General features: G+C 31.4%; 3 protein-coding genes across 3 annotated transcripts; all 3 read right to left on the bottom strand.

Annotated features, from left to right (window-relative positions):
- Positions 1 to 731: 731 nt before the first annotated feature.
- PGO_052500 (pre-mRNA-splicing helicase BRR2) lies at positions 732 to 8867 on the bottom strand (the record flags this gene model as incomplete). The annotated part of the gene is made up of 1 exon (XM_028686628.1): positions 732 to 8867. One exon carries the CDS (start codon positions 8865 to 8867, stop codon positions 732 to 734), a length of 8136 nt encoding a protein of 2711 aa, XP_028542429.1.
- Positions 8868 to 11909: 3042 nt separating this feature from the next.
- PGO_052490 (40S ribosomal protein S19) lies at positions 11910 to 13232 on the bottom strand (the record flags this gene model as incomplete). Its single annotated transcript, XM_028686627.1, has 2 exons — positions 11910 to 12425; positions 13230 to 13232. The coding sequence occupies 2 exons, from the start codon at positions 13230 to 13232 to the stop codon at positions 11910 to 11912; spliced, it is 519 nt and encodes a 172-aa protein (XP_028542428.1).
- A 3222-nt stretch (positions 13233 to 16454) lies between these two features.
- PGO_052480 (tubulin alpha chain) lies at positions 16455 to 18459 on the bottom strand (the record flags this gene model as incomplete). Its single annotated transcript, XM_028686626.1, has 3 exons — positions 16455 to 17624; positions 17775 to 17895; positions 18398 to 18459. 3 exons carry the CDS (start codon positions 18457 to 18459, stop codon positions 16455 to 16457), a joined length of 1353 nt encoding a protein of 450 aa, XP_028542427.1.
- Between the last annotated feature and the right edge of the window lie 6983 nt (positions 18460 to 25442).

Here is a 25442-nt window from a genome sequence, read left to right as displayed (position 1 = left end):
CACGTAAACCATTTTTTTTTTTTTTTTAAATTGAAAGAGTCTCAAAAAGTGTTGTTTTTTTTTTTTTTCATACAACTATGAATAAGCTTCAAAAAGGAGGAAACAAATATGTATAAAGCAAAAAAAAAAAAAAAAAAAAAAAAAAAAAAAAAATTATTTTCACTGAAACTTTTTTTTTTTTTCCCCCACTCCCACACCCTACAACACTAAGTGTAACGCCCAAATAAATACGTAAATGTGACATATCTACAAGTGCATAAATTGGAATACTAGCAAAACTGGAAAAGATATAATGTCTGCATGCATGAATAGGAGTGTCTAAATTACACAGATGTTTCCCCCTCCCTTCTCTGTCCCTTTTGTTCCATTTTCTAACACAACCAAATGGAGAGACATCGAACGAAGACAATGTGAATGTGAGTGGATTGGGTTCGATATAATCACCCCTATTTTTTTCACTTTTTCTGTCCCTTTTTTTCACTTTTTCTGTCCCTTTTTTCACTTTTTCTGTCCCTTTTTTTCACTTTTTCTGTCCCTTTTTTCACTTTTTCTGTCCCTTTTTTTCACTTTTTCTGTCCCTTTTTTCACTTTTTCTGTCCCTTTTTTCACTTTTTCTGTCCCTTTTTTTCACTTTTTCTGTCCCTTTTTTTCACTTTTTCTGTCCCTTTTTTTACTTTTTCTATCCCTTTTTTCACTTTCTTTCTGAAAACCTCTACCCGTGTGGGGAGAAATTATGCCACTTGGATGGCGAACTCGTACTCCTGATCACATCCCACATAACTGTCATTTATGACATAAATGACTACGTCATAAAGTCCAGGTTTATCAGGCAATTCAAAATTAAGTTTCACATTGTTGATCGGTTTGAGAAGGGAGAGTTTTTTTATGGACAAAAGAAGGTTCATTTTTTTAATTCCAATCACAATCCACCAGAGTTCTTCCTTCTGGAATGGGAGGTAAAGAGAGTGTGCAAAAATATTGGCCATAGATGATGATGTGGTGTCATCATCAGCCAAATCTCTCTCAATAATCAAATTTAAAGTTGCAACTTGATTGACTTTGTACAGTTTTGTAAGATCAATATCATACTGGACTTGGATCACTGGAAATATGTTACATATATTTGCTATTTCACTTTTTTGATTGACATTTAAACTAAGTAGTAACTCTTCCCGTTGTTCATCTTCAGCATTAATCAAATCATACACATCTAAAATTTCTAACTTCTTAGCTTTTTTAATTAAATCTTCATCAAAATGTGGAAGCTGCTTCAGATTAGACTCATCTGTACTCTTCATACTTTGTGTAAGAATTTGGGATACTTCCATAACAAATAAGCAAAAATTTAAAATATTATTACTACTAATAACATCAATAAGTGCATTAATTAATTTAAACGATTTTTGTAATACTTCTTTAGTTTCTTCAATATAACTTATAGGTATACTGTATCGATTTAAATGAGCTTGCAATATTACTAATGCTTTCAAATTGGGTGTAAAATACATAGGGTTGATAACAAAGTTCATCAAATTTATGCACTCTTCTTTTTTATTATTCTTTTCTTCTTCCTCTTCTGCTTTAGAAGTGCTTCCTTCCCCAGCAGAATCAATTCTCTTTGTCTCAGTAAAATTTTCATTGCTTATGGATAACTTAAAGAACTCAGAACTTACCTGCACATTACACGTTTGGGCTATCTTCACACATAGGAGAATATCATAGTTTGATATATTCAACACTTGTTTAAAAACATTTGACAAACAAAGTATTTCTAAAATTCTGCTTTTTTTTAACCCTTTCAAATTTAATATGTATTGATTAAAAAAATGAACAACATGGTAATCCAAGTTGTAGTATGATGAAATAATTCCAAGATTACATGGTTTAATTACAACTCCTCCACCAGTTTGAGTTTCTCCTCCTGCTCCATCATTTGATATTCCACTCTTATTCTCATTCTCTTCAATAGTTATACAATTGGCAAAGGAAAGAAGTTCCATATTGCTTTCAATCAATTCTGATAGATAATCTGATATGTGTTCATTTGATATACCCTTTAACCCATAATAATTTGGATTCTTCTTAATTCTTCTATAAAAAAAGGTCCATGTTAACCAATCAATAGCATCTTGATAATTTTCAATCGTACTCATAACAATTTCATTATTCAAATAATTAGGAATAAAATCTTCTATACTAGATTCAACAGTTAATGGTTCATAAATAAAATTCTTATAATACTCCTTCTTTGTTATGTAGGTATATATATAAACAAACGATTTGGTATCTTCTCCTTCTCTACCAGCATAACTTAACATTTCCAACACACTCTGAATTGAATAATCCTCTTCTTTCCCATCAAAATGGGTAATTACAGTGTCCAGAAGTATAACTGTATTTCCATACACATTCAGCATATACACATAATCATGTGGAACTATTAAAATTTGTATACCTTTCTTATCAAATAATGCCTCCACAATCTTCCTATCCGTTTCACTCATGTTCTTGTGTACATATCCAACTCCCTTCTTCATCAATTGTGTTAGCACTTTGTCTTGCACATGCTCGAACAGGAGTTCTTTCTCCCGTTCGCACTTCTCTGCACCGACATCACTTCTACTTCGACATCTACCACTGTTCGTAGTAGTAGTATTACTACTACTACTACTACTACTGCCCAAGGACGAGTAAAATTCCAATCCCTCATTGCTCGCAGAAAGAACCAAATCTAAGGCCAGAGTCTTGCACATTTTATTTTCTGTCACAAAAATTATTACGTTCTTCTTCTTCTTCAACTTACAAACTGTTTGATACACCTGCCTCTGCATCGAGAGGTATCGATTCTGTATATTCATTATGCTCACTGCGTGCAGGTAAATTTCGATGGGGATACTTCTAACACTTGACAAAAAATTGTAATAATCATTCTTTTTGCATCCGATCCATTCCCCCATATCCTTACAATTGTTTATCGAACAGCTAGCCAGGCACAAAATTCGGTTCGATCCAATATTCTCATACACGTCTTCCATGCTTAAGTGCTGCAGTTTGTTCAGGCTGTGTATTGCTTTACGTTCGTCATCACGGCCAGAACCACCAACATTGCCAACCATGGCAACCTCTTCAGCGGAACGCATTTCTTCCCACTCATCAACCAAGTTCAACGTGACAAATGAAGGAATCTCTGGAACCATCATCATATTGGATTTCTCGTCGAGGGAATCAACAGATAACGAATGGATGTGGTGACCTTTTCTTCTTCCTTTGTGAGATTTTCCCATCTGCATCTGAGTTGATATATACCTAACACGACTAATTACAACTTCCATTATGGATCCTTGAGCACTGTCCAGTAGTTCCATATGATCAAAAATGTACAAATTAATATTTTGGAAAATTTTTTTTCTTCTCCATTTTTTGGATATATTATCATACTTCTCAGGAGTGCATAAAATGATATTATTTTTTTGTAACAATTTCATATCAATTTGTACATCTCCAGTTAAAACTACCATTTGTAATCCAAACGAGTTTGCAAAATTTATCCAATTCTGAAATGTTTTGAAAACAATATCATCTAGTGGGGTAATATAAACTACCTTGATAAATTCTACAGGGTTGTTATATGCAATACTTGCAATATTCTTGTTACTCATGATTTTTAACAAATCTTCTTCTTTCTTAATAAATTTTCTCAAAAACATTTTTAATTCACTTACACATTTTACCATTCTAAGAATACACAATTCAGCTGATATTAAGTAGTAACGACAAGCAGAACTGCAAATTATGACATTCCCACTGTTTTCATATACTGATGAAAATACCTGTGTATGAATTGGATTAAAATGTTTCATGTTTCTCCTCTTTAAGAAAAAATCCTTTGCATCCTCAAATTTTAAGGAAGTCACTGGAAGTGCTTGTAAATCTAAAAGTGGAGTTGAGAAAAATGTTTTTGGTGGCAAAATTATATCCTTTAGATATAAATTAATTGTACTTTCACATTCTAACCATTTATCAGATACCACTTTTACAATATAAAATGGATTTTCATTTATTGGGACAAAGAAAGTTAATAAATGATCATCCAAACTGTCAGATGCATGCATGTGATGGTGATCTTTCGATTCATTCAATTCATAACCTCCACTGATAAATGCACTTGCATCAGATTCGGAACCAATAAAGGATGTTCCATATCTACTACCACTCCTCTTTAGAGTAAACAAATCATAGTGAAGCATGGTTTCATTAGAAATGTCAAATACAAAAATCCAAAAAAGCATAAAATATCCATGGTATTTTGGATTGTAAATAAAATCAGGGGTTATATTTAATTCTACTTTTAACATTTTATGATTAATTGGTTGAATGTAGGCATTTAATTCAATTTTTGGAAAATGGTGCACTAACTTGTACACATTTTTTGCAATTTTTTTATTTTTAAAAATAGTTATGTACTCATTTAGACTCATATTTATGTAATTCTTAAATGTGATATTTTTCTTCTCTATAATTCGAATCAATTCATTACTTAATAGACCAAACTGTCTTAAAGGAGACATAGTTCCCCACATTCTCCTCTCAATCATTTTGGAAAATTTTAAAGTAAGTGCAGTTAAACTGTAAGAATTTTTTTTTAACGAAATTTCGAACAAGGATCTAAAAATTCTCAAAGCATTCTGTTGAATGTATACCAAATCTGCATTGATGACATATCCACCTAATGTTATATTTGAAAGATACAACTGTAGCAGTATGTTTATCTTTGTATATGGAATGTTTATTGATTCCTTCACTGGGATTGGTAACTTTTCCATAATGGTCTGTAACTCTACTTTTTCTTCTTCTCTAACGAATATATGTTTAAATTCATCACTCATTCCAAATACCTTTAACAGTTCTATTTCATTCGTATGTTTATTCAACTTTTTATTATACAAATCTATTGATCTATAATCAATGTAGTAGTAACTACTGATTTTCCCAATATATGTACTACTAACTGTGTTTAATTTCTTATTATATTTTATCAAATCATATTTTTCAAGTATTAAAAAAGCAGAATAAATTATGCTATAAATTTTCTTATTTATTTTTTCCATGAACAAATCTGCATTTTTCCACATCTTTTTCATATTTTCTCGATTTTCTAAAAATTCTGAAGAATCCATTTTTTCAGTCATCTCCAATATTCCATATAAACACGGGTTCTTCATCATACGTATGTACAGATATGTGTAACGAAACCAGTCTACAGCTTCTTTAAAATTTTGAATATTTTTTAAAACAATTTCAGAATTTATCACATTAACAATATTACTTAGTAGAGTCGATTCTATGAATAACTGCTCATTATTTAGAGAAAGGTATAATTGCAAATTTCTGTGATCTGTTATTATTATAGCCTTGCCACTCTTATCATACTGTGGCCTTCCTGATCTTCCAACCATTTGAAGTATATCCATGGGAGACAATTCATCAAAATCACCAATGTTGATGTTGTATACACTCGTCCCTTTTATAATAACAGTGTGTGCTGGAAGGTTTATACCCCATGCTAATGTACTTGTTGATACAAGAACTTGTAAATGTCTATCCGAAAATAAATCTTCTACTAATTTTCGATCTGTTCTTTTCATACCTGCATGATGAATGCCAAATCCAAAAGAAAGAATTTCTTTCAATTCATCATTCACTATAGCTTCTTTTTCTGATAGTAAAATTTCACTCGAAATTTTCTTCCCCATAAGAAATCTACTTAAATTGTCACTCTTCATAAATTTATCAATTAATATTTTTGCTGTTCGATATGTTTCTTTTCTGCTATGAACAAAAATAAGTATTTGATTTTTACCAGCTTCTTCTAAAACCTTTTCATATGTCACCTCATTCATCAATGCATACTTTTTAATTCCTTTCTTTTCCTTTAGTCCTATGTAATGCTGTTCCAATTGTACCGGTCTAAATGAATAATCAAAATAAAACACACCTCTCTCCAAATTCGCACGCAAAAAAATTCCTACATCTTCATAATTTGGAAGAGTTGCAGAAAGACCCACTAATCGAATCTTCCTTTTCTGAATATTACTTAAATTATTTGAGTTACTACTACTTCTGCTAGGGTTCATCATACCACCCTTTGCACCATCATTTCGGATTCCATGAGGATTGTTCTCCTCTTCCTCCCCCTCCTCAGTACCCAATACAACACCCGAAGTTGACATGTCAAACACAAGAGTGTTGTCTACATATCTGTTAATGCGACTAATAATACTCTCCAATACATTACCACGTTGTTCATTAAGCAAATGAATTTCATCAAAAATAATCAACTTGATCTTTTGCAATAATATTTTTTCATTCCACTTACGACTTATAATTTCAAATTTTTCTGGAGTCATAACAATAATTTGACTTTCATCAATTTCTTTACTACTCAAATGTACATCTCCTGTTAATTCACTAACCTTAATATTTAAACATTTTAATCTCAGATTGAATGATTGTACTTGCTCATTTACCAATGCTTTCATTGGAGAAATGTATACAATTTTAAAATTTTTTCTTTCAATGTTACCACTCCGTAATCTATAACTGTTAATAACATTCAAAATACATAACAGAGCAATGTTCGTTTTTCCTGAACCTGTAGGAGCACATATTAGCATATTTTCATCATAATTCTTAAATGCTACTTCATATACTTTTGATTGTATTGCATTTAATTTTTTTATATTCACACATGTAAACACTTCTTGGCTCCATTCAGGTAGGTCATTTACACTGATTAATTTTATATCATCTGGGTTTGTAAAATAATTTCCTTTTCTCTTATCAGATGAATCATTATTCCTACTATTGTCTTTGCTTCTTACACTTGATATTATTATTTCATCATATTCTTTACGCTCTATTCGAGTGCTTTCAGTTGGCAAAATAACTTCTTGGTTAAAGAAATCTCTTCCTTTTTCCTTTCTTTCCATTTTTTCAAGATCTATGTATTTCGCCCTAAATTCTTCTGCACACATTTCCCCTTCACCCCCTTGTTCTTCTCCCTCTACAATACTCCTTTTCTTCTTTCTGTTCTTCATCTTCACATTTACCTTTTTCCTTTGTTCGCTTTGCTTCGGCCTCTCCGATGGCTCGTCTTCCTCTTCCTCCACTTCGTCTTCTCCATCTTCGTCTCCTCCATCATCGTCTTCTCCATCTTCTTCTTCTCCATCTTCGTCTTCTCCATCTTCGTCTTCTCCTCCCTCCTCCTCCTCCTCCTCCTCTTCCCTCTCATTTTCTTCCCCTTCGTGTATGAACTTCCCACCCTCAAGGAGTCCCTGCTCGCTCACATGCTCATACCTTCGACTACTAAACAAATTGTCTGCTTCTCTCCTCATCGTTTTCGCGAATTCAATTTGCTTATTTCTCTTTTGAGCTTTAAAATTTGACAGTTCTTGTAATATTTCCTCGCCTTCTTCGCTTTTTTTCATATGTTCCATAATATTTTTCTTCTCTTTCTCTGTTTGTGCCTGACCAAGCAAGGTGCAATAGTAAATTTTCCACCTATTTTTTATTAACAATTTAGCCATAGGAAAATTCTCATATTTCAAAATATGAACCAGTTTATTTTCACATTCTTGTATATCATAAATCTTCAAAACTTTTAACACTTCCTTTTCTTTCTCTAAACAAAGTGATGGGTCGCTAAATACTTTGTTTAGTTCTCTTTGTAGCCAATGTGCATCAATCAAATTTGCTTCCAATTCATAATCTTCTGCATCTTTCTTTTTTCCTCCTATATCTTTATTCATATTTCTCAAACTCAAATGCTTTTCCTCTTTATCTTGCTTTCTTTTCAAAACTCCAGGTAGGGCTCCAATAATACCTACTTTAGAACTTTTCTTTCCTCTGCTTTCTCTGGAAGAAATCGTCTTTTTCTCACTCGCATTCTTCTTTCTTTCTTCCTCTGCCTCTTCTGCTTCGTCTCTGCCATCATCTTCTTTCTCTTCCATTTCTTCCTTCTCTTCTTCCTCTTCCTCTGCTTCCTCTTCTTCTTCTTCGTCTTCCTCCTCTTCCTCCTCTTCCTCCTCTTCCTCCCCTTCCTCTTCTTCTACTTCCCCATCGTGATAGTCATCACTGAATTCGTTGGTGCTGGCAACATCATCATGATTTATTTTCTCCCCGTTTCTCTCTTTCCTACTCCTGCTGTAATCAAAATATTCATCATCTTCCTCAAAAACAACAGCAACCCCTTCCTCATCATCTACCTCTTCCAGAACCTCTTTTTTGTTAAAATCATAAATTTCCCTGGCACAATTATTCAGGTCAATAAAATGTTCATCGCTCATAGTAGACAGTTCGAGTGCATTTTCCACTTGTGCTTTTTTCTCTTCATTTGTTAAATTTTCATTTTTTAAAATATATAAAATTTCATTACATGCACTGTTAATAATGTCTCCTGTATTATCACCAATCAAATTTCTAACGATACCCATAATGTTACAAAATATTTTTTCTGTGTACTTTGTTGTAGGTTTATACATAAAGATATCTTGTATATTAATATTTAAAACACTTTTTTCCTTTACGCTTCTACCACCACTTCCTCTCTTTAATCTCTTTCTCTTGGAATCAAAAAAAAGATCCTTCCTTTTATTGCTTCTTCTAAACGATTCTTTATCTTTATTCTTTTCCCTACCTGGTTTTGTATATTCTACTTTGTCTCCCATTTTGTATTTCAACTTTCCAGCCAAACTTTCACTCTCCCCTGTGGGCTCATTGAAGTTAGGCACAGGCCCTTCCCTCTGTAGCACAAGATTTGAGTTCATGCGGTACTCGAACCGCTTATATTTTTCATACTCCTCTGCCATGGTGCTTCTAAATTATGAATCAGGACAAACGGATGGGTCCACAGGACAAGGAGGTAAAAAATTTCCTCTTCCCAAGCCACTTCACACGTTCAAATGATGTTACGTGGTGTGTTGTTAAGTGGTGTGATATTATGCTGTGTGATTTTATGCTGTGTTATATTAAGCTGCGTTACATTAAGCTGCGTTACATTAAGCTGTGTTATATTAAGCGGGGTTTTCTTAAGGGACGTGATGTTATGCAATGCCAAATGATGCGAAGTAAAAACTATTTACTCTCCTAAGGATTAGCACGAATGTATATGCACAAGATACAGTACATGGCAAATATACAAATTTATGGCTAAGTAAGCTCCTAATACAATCTATTTATATGTGTACATATTATACATATATTCATTCTGGGTAAAAAAAAAAAAAAGTGTTCGAGATAGAGAACGAGATAATTCGAATTATGGGCTGATATATAGAAAAATGCCCATTCGAATCAATAACTACATGGAAGATTTATCATTCCATCACAAGCCTTTTAGATTTAAAAAAAAAAAAAAAAAAAAAAAAAAAAAAAACTTACATTTGCAATAAGCAACACGATCTAAACGCATACATATATAATATATACATAAGCGTAACACAACAATTGATAATATGGTGTGGTTCGTATGTTTTGCTTAATTGTTACATACTCTCATACGTGCACTATTGGCACGGTTATTTTTTTTTTATTTTTTTCCTTTCGTTGCTGTATATCCTTAATCCATGCTATAAAAAAATACATCAATTATTAAGTAGCTAGGCTAAATTGGAAAAAAATAAAAATTGCCTCCTAACAAAGTAGTTAAAAGAGGAGAATATTATTTTTTCCTAACAATTGCCTTATTTATTATTATATATTACACCCATTTGAGGGTTTAACGTTTCTAGAAAAAAAAAAAAAAAAAAAAAAAGTTACATTTAACAAATGCATGAGAAGGAATTACTCTTAGTTGGGACATTGCACGTGTTTTCTGAATTGCCTCGGGTAATAAGTTCCACTTTCCATACCCAAATTGTACATTCATCCACTTCAGAATCAGTTTTTGAATTCCTCTTATGTACAAGTTAGTATTTTCATTTGTGCGACATTTGTAAGAAGTGCATACCAAGGGGTTTATCACCCGTGTATGCGCTCATGCAAAAAAGGTATTAAAAAAGAATGAAAAATAGAAAAAAAAAAAAAAAATCCACAATAAAGAGAAATTCGCGACAGCAAGTAAACTTTATTAAAATTTTCTTTTCTTATCCTTCATTTTACAAAAAAAATACAGCCAGTTTTTTTTTTTTTTTTTTTTTCATAACTGTCCTTTTAAGTGCGTATTTTACAAGAATATTTGTGTACATTTATATGTGTTTATTTACATGTACATAATTTTTTTTTTTTTTTTTTCTTTTTTTGTTCATAAAAATATGTTTCCTCATTAGCATTTGGAATTATTTCACCTGTGTACCTTTTTTTCTTGTGTCATATCTTCTTCTTCACTTATATGACAAGTACACACCGTCACAACAATGACTAGAATGCAAATGAACAAAGCAAAAAGATTATGAGGAACTGAATTATTCAGGTGATAGTAGTAATCTTTTGCATTCATATAATAAAGGATAATTCTGCTGTCCCCTCAAATGTTTCTGATTATTTATCTACAGAGAGCATCATTTTGCTGTAATGAAAATTATTTCCTTTCATAACACGTTTCACACAACTTTCAATTGGGTACACTGTACTAAAACTAAGGAAGGAAAAGAAACAAAACAGAACAAAAAAATAAAAAAAAAAAATAGCCAAGGTATATATAAATACTGGTTATTTTTTTTTTTTTTACCGCCTTTTCATACCCACCAAAGAAGAAAAAAAAAAAAAAAAAAAAAAAAAGAGGAGGTCTAAATTGAATTGTCCTCTATATTTTTAATACAAAATAATATAGCACTATTTTGAGGAACTCTGAAATAATATGTAAAAAACTCACGCCATCACGCGAGGGCGATATATATCTAAATTGTTACTGCTTATTCCCACATGTGTTTCATAAGGCTTACATGTTTCTTTTTTCTTCCTTTTTTTTTTTTTTTTTTTTTTTTCCCATTTCTAAAAAGTCGAAAGAGTTGTTTTGTTCAACATGGGAGAGAAGATCATTTTTTTTCACCTGACCTGTCAGGTAAATCATTTCCATTTTTTCACCCTAATAGCAACACGCCATAGTTTTATCCCAATCAAACACACACACATACACAATGCTTCTTAATAAAATTTTAATAAAGTTAACACATACCTTAAAATAATATAGTTTATAATGATATCTTATTTCATAACACAAAATCAGAGTTGTCTCCATCCTTCATGCGTGTTCTTGCATTCACTATAAAATCACACATCCATGGATTGGCTCCTGGATAATTTTAAACTATTTCAAAATATGCAAGCATAGGAACACAGGTAAAAAAAAAAAAAAAGGTAAATATATATATATATATATATATATACTTATACATATAAAATCCACATGTTGAAAAAGAAAAAGTACATCTCACAAATAAGAACAGTTTTCCAACTTTGCTTATTCATACAAAAATGCAGAAGAAAAGCTATCTTTTAAATTCTAGCGGTCTTATATGTCAGGAAAATCTTGGAACGCGTCCCATTTGGGGTTCCATATGTTTCCAAGTCGTAACCCTCTATATACATTTTTACATAGTTCCAAAAAGGGCACTGGATGTATTCAGAAGGGTTATTACTATCAACATTGTTACGTTCTTCATGTTCTAAAATTTCTACTGTTCTACCACTTCTCCTGTTCTATAACTTCTCCTGTTCTATAACTTCTCCTGTTCTACCACTTCTCCTGTTCTATCACTTTTCTCCTGTTCTACCACTTCTCCTGTTCTACCACTTCTCCTGTTCTATCACTTTTCTCCTTTTGTACCACTTCTCCTGTTCTATCACTTTGCTCCTCTTGTACCACTTCTCCCGCTTCCCTTTTCATCGCTCCGAGTGGACGAACTAAAAGTTTACTCTTTGTCCAACTTGTACACCTTCTTATTAATGTACCTTGCAAAATTGTTAATTGCATTTTCCCCTTTTGTTGTGAGACGTCTTCCCTTTTTCTTTGGATTTTGTTCTACATAACCTAAATTTTCTAGCTGTTGCAAAATAGATCTTAAAATTTTTCCACTAGCTAAACTGGTATGATTTGGAGCAACACCTCTTCTCTGTTTATAACTATAATGTCTTCTTAAAAATCCTACTCCTATATCTGGATTTAAATATAGCTTTCTCAAAATACTTGATGCTTTAATAAAGTACCAATCATCATTTAATGGGGCTAATTTTCTTCCCTTTCCTGTTTTGACAAAGTTACACCATTTTGGAAACGTTATTTTATTATGCAGTTTTAAATGATTTGCATATAACTTGATAAACAATTCTGCATCTACATCTTTTATACAATTGTTCGTTCTAACGAAAGGAACGGGTTCTAGTAGCCTCCTGTTCACAACTCCTATATCTTCAGTGAATTCTTCTGCCTACGATGGAAAGTAATAAAGAGATGGGTGGTGGTGGTGGTAGATGTGCATATATGTACATATATGAATGGTATATATAACTGCCACTTTCAAGATGCATAAACAAAAAAATAAAAAGTAAACTCATTATGGACTACAATCATAACGAAATTCACAATAGCACACAAGTGCTTATGTATCCAAATCGGTTATGTTCTTATTTTTCCATATGACAAATTTTTACAAAAAAAAAAAAAAAAAAAAAAAATTAGCAGAACATAAAGGGGAAGAGTTGTCACCAAAAACAGAAATGTTAAAAAAGGCTTTCGTAAGGGAAGTTTTCTACACTTATTGTAAAGTATGTATGATTCTTCCATTCATCCCCTCCTCATTCCTCATTTCGATATAAATGTATGACTAAGCCCTGCTTCTCTTGCCCTCCATTTTTTGGGATATCAAATGTGACATGTGCAGTGGCGAAAGTATGAATAAAACGGATAAAACGGATAAAACGAATAAAATGGATAAAACGGATAAAACGGATAAAACGGATAAAACGGATAAAACGAATAAAATGGATAAAACGGATAAAATGGATAAAATGTGGGAACTCAACCAGGATGCCACTTGCTACAGTATCAAATGGGGTCGTGTGCAAAAGTCAGAAGGTTCTACCACTTTAACGTATTTCCCCATATGGCTTTACAGCTTCGCATACACTCGTACATATACTTAACAGAAGAAAAGTAAAAAGCTATATAATTATATATATATGCATAAACACAAGTCGAAAAAGAATCAAACTCCTTTCATTTTTTGAATTACCATTTTTTCTTCTTCAGTTGTATGTGAATAGCTCGTTATTAACAGGATTAACGTGAGTTCTTCAGTTCAGTGTGCGCCAAAAACATTCATAAAATGCTTACATATAAATATATATATATATATGTATATATATAATATATATATGTGCCTGACTTTGTTTCTTAAAAGTAAAAAATATAAGTAAATAAAATATATTTTTTTACCACCTTTAACCTACGGGGTGAGGTAAATAAATTGTTTTGCGAGAAAGAGCAATAAAATTAACTGATTTTATTTTATTTATTTTATTTTATTTTTTTTTTTTTTTTTGTTCTCACAAAAATGTAATATTTATAATTCATATATATATTCACACTATATTTTTTATAGATCCCTCTTATGCATATTTTTAGTAAGAAAAAAGAAGTATTATTTAAGTGCAAATGTCATTATTTTTACATTATTATGTTATGTTATTGTGCCATGATACTAGTTTTTTTTTTTTATTTTTTTTTTAAGTAGAACAGCAAGTTTTGGTAACACGGGGGAGGGGAAAAGGGATGATCCATTTAAGTGTTCAAGCATATATGTAATATACCACATAGAACGTGTCAGTAGCGAAAAGTGATAATATAATTCAATAATATGCATAAATGAAATATATATGTATTTATATATCCTTCGCTTGATATGTTTTTTTTTTTTTTTTTTTTTTTTTTTTTTTGTATGCCACGTAAGTTCATGCCACGTTTTACATAATTCAAGGGTCGCCCGTGCCACAATTTTTTTTTTTTTTTTCTCACAATTGATGTATTACATTTTTGTGATGGCGCTACTATACAGCTCTGTACCGATTATATAACCCAAGTATTACCAGAATAAAAGAAGGGAAAAAAAAAAAAAATAACCCATATAAGTGTACATATAAATGCTTTCATTTTTAACACATTATCTTGTAATAATATAAATCTATTAAGTACACCATCTTGAGATAAACCCCATGCAATGCAGTTCCCCACGGGCATCAACTTTTTTTTTTTTTTTTTTTCTCCTTTTCCTTTTTCATTATTGTGTGGATTGCAACACTAGTACATTTTGTTGTAAGAGGAGAATGCAAAAACAAATAAATCATTTTTTACTTCCCCAGAAATGGGCAATTTTTTTTTTTTTTTCCCTCAATGTTTTCGCGTCACTTATTGGGACATATTTATTAACCCCTATTTTTCCTTTTTTTTTTTTTTTTTTTTTTTTTAGCACAACAAAAAGTACATTGCAGTTATATTTTGAAACAAAAAAAAAAAAAAAAAAGGGGGTTGAGATTTGATCCATGTTTGAATTTTTTGCCAGTTTTTTATAACAGTTTTATTATGAAAAATATTCAGGGAAATTTATAAATAGACAATCTTAAAAATAAGGTGGCTTACCCAGTTTGTGCTGACAAAATAAGAGGCACCACACGTGTATATTTTTTTGTGTTTTACTGCACCCTTTTTGTTTTACTGCACCCTTTTTGTTTTACTACACCCTTTTTGTTTTACTACACCCTTTTTGCGTTTTATTTTATTTTTTTAAAAAGGAGATCCAAGCAGAGTTCAAAGGCTTGATATTTTATTCGCATATTTGGCATTCTACACACAAGGGGTTTGTATTATGCTAATGTCTTATGGGTCATGCACTTGTGTACGCCTTAACGAAATTGCAACAAGAAAAGTGAGAGAAAAATGGAAGGAAATATGCCCAACATTGTAAGTATACTATTTGTGTTAGCGTTAACAAAATTTTACCATTTTAGAGATGCGAAATAAAAAATAGATGTTCCCAAAAAATTGCATTCCTGGAGTGTGAGGGGACGACAAATGTTCGTTGATCCGTTCTTTTCTTACAAACAACATGTGAAAAAAAGGTTAAAAAAAGGCAGAACGAAAAATTAAAGAAAAAAAAAGGAGAAAACAGTTAGCATTGTCGGATTGTGCTTGTCTACATCCCCATCAAATCAATTAACCATCTTAAAAGTGTACACCCTCGCTCTTGTTTAAGAACAATTTTCACCAGAAGAGGGAAAAAAACAAAAAATAATTTAAATCACACAGACGTTTGTACAAAAGTGTATTAACCTCGCCTCCCACCACGCACAAACACAAAAGCCTTTTTCTCTCTCAAATTTCCTTGAAAATTTCGAATCCTACCGTTTTCCCAACCGTTCCAGACCCTTGTGCATACATATATATATATATATGCATATGAATAAAATAAAGATGACAAAGATGAAAGTAAAAATATTGCGTTACCGTTCAAAGCGCCTTTTTATTTAAAAAAAAAAAAAAATCAAAGCAAAGGAATAAAATAAGTATTCGAGTTCCCCACTACCGCTTTTTACTATATGAACATATATATAAAATTAAATATACGTGTGCAGCTGAATTTGTCAAGTGGCAAATGTTTTGTAGTAATATAAATGTGTATGCTCATTTGCACCATTGTGTTTTGTTGCATCCTATTTTATGTACATGTTTATGCATTTTTCGCCACCTTTTAAGGAGTTAAGGATTGTGCAAGGTTTTCATATTTCTACATGTTGCCTCAGGTGTGTATGTGTGGAACAGCTGCTGTCCATGTTGCTTCACGCGGGCATGGGGATAGACTCAAAAAAGCTAACACATACGTCTATATGCCTCTATGCATCTATGCCTCTACGTCAGTATGTGCATGTGTATAAGTGTACGAATTTACGTGTTCACCCACTTATATATTTACATTTATGTGTACATAGGGATGGGTTAAAAAAAAAAAAAAAAAAAAAAAAAGTACATATATATATATATATATATATATACATATGTGTACATATGAATATGCACATTTAAGCATATTCACACGAGGAGTGTTCCCGAGAAGTTCGCTCTCCCTTTTGGAAAAACAGGTAAGGCGGAATGCACGTAGACAATCTATTGGGTTCGCGCAATGTACGTAGGTAATCTACTTTGTGCACTTTTTTTTTTCTACTTTTTTTTTCTACTTTTTTTTTCTACTTTTTTTTTCTACTTTTTTTTTCTACTTTTTTTTTCTCCTTTTTTTTTCTCCTTTTTTTTTTCTCCTTTTTTCTTCTCCCTTTTTCTTCTCCTTTTTTTTTCTCTTTTTTTTTTCTCCTTTTTTTTTCTTCTTTTTTCTTCATTTTTCCCTTTTTATACCTTCTTTCCCTTTTCTACCTTTTTTCCCTATTTTTGCCACACATGCCACGTGCAGAGCTCATTCATATCCCTCGTCTTCTCCTTCTCCCTCATTAGATTCAATGCCAACTTCCTCATAGTCTTTCTCCAAAGCAGCCAAGTCTTCTCTGGCCTCACTAAATTCACCCTCTTCCATGCCTTCTCCTACATACCAATGAACAAAAGCCCTCTTTGCATACATTAAATCAAATTTCTGATCCATTCTTGAAAACACTTCAGCAATTGCAGTGGAGTTACTTATCATACAGACGGCTCTCATAACCTTTGCCAAATCTCCCCCGGGAACAACAGTAGGTGGTTGATAATTAATTCCACATTTGAATCCTGTTGGACACCAATCAACAAATTGAATGGATCTTTTCGTTTTAATAGTGGCAACAGCTGCGTTCACATCCTTAGGTACTACATCTCCTCTATACATTAAGCAACAAGCCATATATTTTCCATGGCGTGGATCACACTTTGCCATCATAGATGCAGGTTCAAAGGCAGAGTTGGTAATTTCTGAAACTGATAATTGTTCATGATATGCCTTCTCTGCACTAATAATAGGTGCATAAGAAGATAACATAAAATGAATACGTGGATATGGAACTAAATTTGTTTGAAATTCTGTTACGTCCACATTTAATGCACCATCAAATCGTAGAGATGCTGTTAAAGAAGAAATCACCTGTGCTATTAATCTATTTAAATTTGTATATGTTGGTCTTTCAATATCCAAATTCTTTTTACATATATCATATATAGCTTCATTGTCTAACATAATAGCTACATCTGTATGTTCTAATAACGAATGGGTTGACAAAACTGAGTTATAAGGTTCTACAACAGCTGTTGATACTTGAGGAGATGGCCAAGAACAAAAATTCAATTTAGATTTTTTTCCATAATCAATGGCTAGCCTTTCCAACAACAAACATCCAAGACCACTACCTGTACCACCACCTACAGCATTGAACATTAAAAATCCTTGTAATCCTGTACAGTTATCTGCTAATTTACGTACTCGATCTAAACAAATATCTACTATCTCCTTCCCGATTGTATAATGTCCTCTTGCAAAATTATTAGCTGCATCTTCTTTTCCAGAAATTAACTGTTCAGGGTGAAACAGCTGACGATATGTTCCCGTTCGTACTTCATCTACCACTGTGGGTTCTAAGTCAACAAATACACATCGAGGCACCTAAAAAAAGGAGGAAAAATAAAATACCGATTAGCACACAACATCGATTGGTTCTGACAAAACCTTTTGACACCCACTAATCCTTGAGGGCGAAAAAATGGAATTTTTTTAAAAAAGTGGAAAATCATCATATATCTATCCATAAGTTACATGCTTCCCAGCTCCAGTCTCTGAAAAGAAGGTGTTGAATGCATCATCTCCACCGGCCACCACTTGATCACTTGGCATCTGTCCATCTGGTTGAATTCCATGTTCTAAGCAAAACAGTTCCCTAGGAAGTGCAAAACAGCGTGTGCAAATAAAATGTGCATCTTCAAGTGCGCATCTACATGCGTGCATCTGCAAATGCTCATCTACATGCGTGCATCTGCAAATGCTCATCTACACGTGTACATCTACATGTGTAGACACGTAAGCATGCATACATAGGCTTATACAGCTTTCCCGCTATATGGGAAGTCTAAACCATGAATATTTCCTCATGAAGGAGAACCCACGATTTTGAACAGCCTTGACGGGTTCAACTAAGCAGATGTGCGCTCGCGTTACGAACGTCTAAAATCTGAGGAATGCAACACACGATAGATTATAAAACACACACATTGTACCCCACCGTATGCAAATACTTAACAAGTAGAAAATTACAACCATGTAGATTATTCCATTTTTACGTCCCACTTGTGTAATATCTGCTAGAATATTACTATATATGTATATGTATGTACATATGTATGCACATGTCTCTTTTTGCTCGCCCTCTTCTTCCTAATTACCAGCATGCGTTTCCAATTTGAATACCAGCTTGACCCACGTGAATGCTAATTACTTCTCTCATTTTTAGAATCTATTAACTGCATTAGAGGAAAGGTAAAACCGTGGTATAAGAAAAAATAAAAAAAAAAAAAAAAAGAAAAAATATATAAAAAGGGAATGAAAAAGTGGAACACAAAGAAGTTATCCTTGGGGATGTACACAAGTGTCAGTTGTGTAATTCGTACGGAATCAGTGAATAAACTGCTTCCTTTAAGTCTGCCTCTGAACAAGCGCTTGTTCGCTTCTTTCTTTGTCTGTGTACATATATACATATAGATGTATCACCACAAATGGACCTTAGAACACGCAAGCAAAAAGCGGTCCTATGTACAGATGTACATGGATCAAAATAGCATGCACAAAAACGGGTTCACAAAAAAAACTGCATGCACAAAAACGGAATCACATAAACACAAACGCACACTTGACAGGTAATCCCCGAAGGAAACGACAAGTTCCTTCCCCCCAATCATACTCTTTTATACCTTTTTATAAACAGTGAAATTCAAAGTGGAACTCAAGGTCGAATTCAAAGCGCAATTCAAAGTGAAATATAAATGCAAAGAATAATAAAAAATTCTTTGAACCCTTTGTGGTGAAGTTTTATTTATCAAATGGAATTTTCTATATAACTGCATGCAAGTAATTTGCTTTGTTACCTTTTTTTTTTTTCTTTTCTTTTTCTTTCTTCTTTATGTAATATGAATAATTTAAATAACACACCTAATAACAAATTTTATTAATACCACAGAGAGAAAAAAAAAAAAAAAAAATTACTTAAGAGAAAAAAAAAATATATAAATAAAAAAAAAAATGTACACATGTTTATACATGCATATAATATATCCATATAGCTGTATTTTATAAAAAAAAAAAAAAAAAAAAAAATTACACATGAAAAAGATATCAAGAGTAAAAATGTTATTAGCACATTTGTGTTCATATAAAATGAAAGTATCATAGCTACGTATCGCTATCAAAATTAAACAAAGACAGATGTGCATTTTTGCACGTAGCTCCAAAGGTAACCTTAAATTTTTTTTCCTATATTAAGTGCGCTGATACATGAGCAAAAGCTACATATAAAAACTTTTAAATATGTACGCATAAGTAGGTGCACATAAATATCTACATATAAATATTTACACATAAATATCTACATGTAAATATGTACACATAAATATCTACATGTAAATATGTACACATAAATATCTACATATAAACATGTATGTGTAAAACACACACATATGTAAACACCTATGTCGAAATACGAGTTGACCAATTAGCCAAATGTGAAATGACGAAGAAAAAAAAAAAAAAAAAAAAAAAAAAAAAAAAAAGGCGTAAAATTCAAAAGCACATGAAACTAGATTACTAACTCAATGGAGAGAAAAAACATTCATTCTTGCATCTATAATTCGCTCTTTTTTTCTTTTTTTTTTTTTTTTTTATGCCATCTCGCTAACTTTTTTTCTTGCCTGAATTCCTTAGAGACAAAAGTATATAGAGTCAGATGTGAATTCCAAAAAAAAAAAGAAATATATAAAAAAACCTTTTTTTTTTTTTTTTTTTTTTTTTTTTTACACGCTTTAGCATTACATGCATAAAGACAATTTTATTCTAAGTGTAGAAAAAGAGACTTATTTTATATTTTTTTCTTATTTTATCTTATTTTACTTATTTATTATTTTTCTTTTGTGTGTGTGTGTGTGTGTGTGTACCCTGGTTTAGGGGGTATTATTTCCTTTCTATGTTTTTCCTTTTTTCTTTAGTTATATTTGAAAGTGAATTACTTTATATGTTTTTTAAGATACAATGATATACAGAAATTGATGAGAAGAAAGGAGGGAGGGGCGAAAAAAAAGGTTCCAAAACCATTCATACGTGAGTCGAAATATGTTCAATGCTGTAGTTTAAGCGGAGATGTAAAATACTTCTAAAGAAAAAAGGGAAAACAAATAATAAAACGTGTAATGAAAATTTTACAATTTTATTATTTTTTTTTTTTTTTTTTCTGAAATATAATAAAGGGAAATTATTCACTTGTATAAACAGTCAAATGTTTGTTCATTATAAGGGGACATCATTCTATATGTGTTTATTTGTAATATTTTGCTTAATCATCATTTTGTTATTATTTAATAATCATTCCGTACCTATTTTATTACTATTTAATAGCCATTTTATTACTATTTTATTATATTTTTTTTATTTTTTTTTCGCCCTATAAATTTATTTTAATCAAAAGTGGGCATAAGCATGAGGAAGGACCCCTCCACACAATACCCCACAAGCCCACATATGCATAAAAACTTTACAAATTTTTTCATTTCTCACGTGGCTATTTTTATTAAGATGGAATCTTTTACAAAACTCAGAAATGCAAACCATAGCCTTCACGTCGCGCTGTATCATGGGTTATCTACTTATATGTATATATATATATATATATATGTATATATATATATATATATGTATATATATATATGTACACGTTTATACAAATGTTAATGTCTCTAAATGAGCAAGATTCCTCATGTACATGTCACTACCTCATGGCCAAGATGCATACATTGTAATTTGAGAAAATGATTCTTCTTTTTACATGTCCGTTTACATCATCTCATATTATTATGCACCTTTAAGTACATGCGTGTGTATGGGAGGGGTGTAAGCATAGATATAATGACATTCTGTGTACTGGATAGACAAGTGTATGTGTGTGTGTGTGAAAGGGGCAAAATAACTCTTCCTTCGAAGATTCAATAAAAATGTTATGCACCTACATTCAGGAGAAACACATTGTGAAATTGTGAATTTCTGTCAAAAAGAAAGTTGACTAGGAATCCTGGCTGTGTGGGCTTTTCCTCTTTTGAAAAGTTACTAGCGAAATGAGTGAATCGGTCATGCGATTAAATTTCTAAAATGTAAAGAACAAAAAAAAAAAAAAAAAAAAAAAAAAAAAACACTACTATGTTCATACTTAGAAAGGACCCAAATAAGGAGTATAGAAAACGAACGGAATATTTTAACATCAAAGTGATAATAAACTGTTCCATATGATAAGCAAAATAAGTGGCATTTCTTTTTTCCCTTTTTATACTCTCCATGTGTATCTTTTTTGGGACATGCAAATTTTTAGCCAAATTGTCTAAATGACTTGTTGATGTTTCGTTAGAAATGGATCAAAATTTTCCTAAAAACGGGGTAGTAATTTAAATTGTATCCATTCTCACCATGCATGCTTGATATGTCCAATATTTATAAAAACAAACAGACAGACAAATAAAAAAATAAAGAAAGAAAGAAAAAATTAAATGAGGGAAAGAACGTATCCTCGTGTATCTTTCTATGTATTTCGTTTGTCTCCCTTTTCTTGTCCTTTTCATTTTTTGACCCATTTTTTGATCCATTTTCCCTGCCTTCGCCGCCTCTCTGCTCCACCTGGATGTTTAACTCATTCGTGTGAAGCAAACTACAGCGGAATCCCAAATTTCCCTTGAGCGAAATGTGTTTTTTTTTTTTTTTTTTTTTTTTTTTTTTATTCTGAACAGTCAGCACAAATACGGAAACAATCTGCAAACACTCATAGAAAAGAGAATTGTTAGAATAAAAAAGGCCCCAATTATTAGTAAAAAAGCTCGTTCCGAAATTATTTTTTTTATATCCATCTTTTTTAAATGGACATACTCTCCATCATTTATTTATCCATAGTCTCATTAATTATGCTTCATTTGTCTATGTTCTTGATAACACAAAAAAGGGTATGCACTTTTATGAACATTCAGGTAGCTCTCAAAATTTGTCTTTTCTTTCAAGGTAAAAATAAAGGGAAAAAAAAAAAAAAAAAAAATAAAAACACACACACACACAATGTTTTAAAGGTCAAACGACTGAAGTAGTTTACAATTCTTGTCTGATAAATAGAGCTTATGAAAAAAATTAATCAAGAAATAGCCTTTCCATTAAAACTAGCTAAAATGAAACATTTCCTTTAAAAAAATAAAATGATCCATGTTAATTTTCATATTATCACACTTTTATATCACATTATTCTCCCTTCATGAATTATTTTTACTATAAATAATATAGGACGGTCAGGATATTCGGGGAAGTTGTCAAATATAGAGTTGTTCATAAAGGTTGAAAATATTTCTGCTTAGACACAAGTCACGTGTGCAAAAAAAAAAAAAAAAAAAAAAAAAAAAAAAAGAGGACCTTGTTTTATCCTTCTCCCCCTTTTTTTTTTTTTTTTTATGTGTGTGTGTAAAATAAGAGATTTGTTTTCAAACTGCAGATTCGGAGGTTTACAATTTTTTTACGGTACACTTGCTGAACCATCCTTCGCATCACATCAAAAGAAAAGCATTCTTTTTCTTTTATGCAACCTTCCCTTCACTTACCTTGTGTTAATTTTATGCTACTTTGTTTTGTCTAGCACGCTACTTCTATCAAATACTTGTGTATATATATATACATACATATGTATATATGCATATATTCCTCTTTTTATGTTTTAGAATTACTTCCTCGTTGTACCATCCTCCCTCCTTTTAGAAAATATTGTGGAGTTAAAATAGCCGAACATTTGCAAATAAAGTTTGATGAGAAGGAGAAGAATCTTCCCTGAGACCCTCGTACACGTCTATGTTGTGTGTACGTATCCTTTTATTTTTTAATATGAGATAAACATTGGATAGGTAGTCAAGTGATATTATTACAAAATTGTAAATAAGCTACCCCCTCCCCAATATTTATCTTGCACATTCTGTGTGAACGAATATATTGTACATAGGTAGTCTTTAATTTACACATTTTATATCCATTTCTAACCCCTTTTATGGCACATGTACTTACTAGTAATCTTTTTTTTTTTTCCTTTTTTTATTCTTTATTTAAGCAAGTATTTTATTCCTATAAGAATGGTCACATATGGAGAGCCTTATTGGGAGGTATTGTTTTTTTTATTTTTTAAAGAGGCTGTAGTGGTGCTTATGTTGGTTCTTAGCTTTGCACGATCATTATTTTTTTTTTTTTCACTCTTTTTTTCACTCTTTTTTTCACTCTTTTTTTTTAATACGCGAGTAAGCACTAATTTTTTTTGCTCTTAAATGTGTAAACCACCAGTATCCATTTTTTTTTTTTCTTTTTAGTACTCTTATTTTGATACATAAATGTGTAACACACATATGTTCATATGCACATAAAGCGTGTTGTACTGTGTAGGAACACACACACACTTTTTTTTTTTTTTTTTTTTTTTTTTTTTTTTCTTTTTTTTTTTTTTTTTTTTTTTTTTTTTTTGTTCCTTTTCCTTTAGCTAATTCACCAATCTAGGGAAGGTTAGGTATAATGTCGTATTGCATTGAAGGGAAATCATAAGAGCAATTCAAATTTGTGTATGCATATATATATATATATATATATATATATATATATATATAACCCATATTTTAGACTGGACTTTTTAGTTATAAAAACGTATAGGAAGTTACTTTTCTTTTTTTCTTATGAATCAAAGAGGGGCAAAAAAAAAAAAAAAAAAAAAAAAATAAAATAAAACTAAAAAAATAATCATTCGTTTTCCCCTTGACGCCCCTTCCCCAATAGCAATTATTTTATTGGCTTCCTACCTATTATTAACTTACTCTTAATGTTGACTATATATATAACACTGCACCACCTGAAATTGTAAAAAAAAAAAACTGATAACAACGAAAACAAAGAAAGAAGACAAAACTGAAAAAACAAAAAAAAATCTTACGGCGATGGAAATTTATCCTTTTTGGTAGATCACATTGCAAATAATGTTTTAAAGAAAGAATGACCGATTCTATACATACCCCTTTTTTTTTTTTTTTTTTTTTTTTTTTTTTTTTTTTTTACTCATACACAACTGCGCTGATTTATTAACACATACACCAAGGGAATTTATACTAGTATATACATAGGCAATGTGCATCCGTTGGAATATCCCCATTCCTAATTCTATAGAGGTAATCCATATATCTCATACATTTATTTACGCATATGCCAAGTGGTGGATATAGATTCCGCTCTTTTGCATTACAGCTGATACCAAACACCACGTGCACATGTTAATTATTCCTAGAATGTGGAGTTACTCATATGCTTACTATTCATTTTTATGTGTTATAAGGAAATTAACTTGTTCGCTTCTACCCACGTTTACAAGTTCATAGGATTCACATGTCCATGCGTTCATGCAGAACTATAATCGACGTGTATCCTCATTCCCATGATCTACGAAACTTTTATTCCCCTTATATATCCAACCGTATTCCTATTAATATAATCCTTATTTGTTACGACATTTCTCCATGTGAATTTTTTGACAAAAGTATAAAAATTATGAAAAGTGCGAATATAAAATCATCACACGAAAAGGCTTTTTTTTTTTTTTTTTTTTTTTTTCATAAAAAAATATTGGCGCAAAAATTAACATTTCAAAAAATAAAACATGCACAACTAAGATAAAATCAGGATCATAAAAGGAGAGTATAAATATATCACGGTGAGGTACAAATATATTGCAGAATAGTACAGCATAGCCATAATATATAGTGTAGTGCAGATACAGGAAGTGCAGGAGGAGATACTTTAAAGTGAACGTGGAGGACGAGAGAATATGAAGGAGGGAAAAAAGTAAAGAGAAAGAATGAGAGAGAAAAGAAAAAAATATTTAACTATAACTGAGAGTGTGAGATACATACATATATATATTACGAATGATTTAATCTCCAAACGAGCAAGTCACCTATTGCAACAGGAGTAAACTCGACAACGCAACTTGGGTATTTCACCCACTGGAAGAAAAAGCAAACTCTGAAAAGTCAATAGATTTTAAACGACAAATTTTAAATCTCGCAAAATTTAAAAGTTACCAATTTTAAAAGTAGCAAAATTTAAAAGTCCACATGCTAAGAGCCGCATATTAAAAGTTGTATGTTTAAAGAACCAAATTTGAAAAACCCCAATTTGAAC

Source organism: Plasmodium gonderi (assembly GCF_002157705.1).
Source record: "Plasmodium gonderi DNA, contig: Chr05, whole genome shotgun sequence".
In the NCBI taxonomy this organism is placed as follows: Eukaryota; Apicomplexa; class Aconoidasida; order Haemosporida; family Plasmodiidae; genus Plasmodium; species Plasmodium gonderi.
The sequence above is the reverse complement of the archived record's forward strand: the minus strand, read 5'-3'. Positions and strand labels throughout refer to the sequence as shown.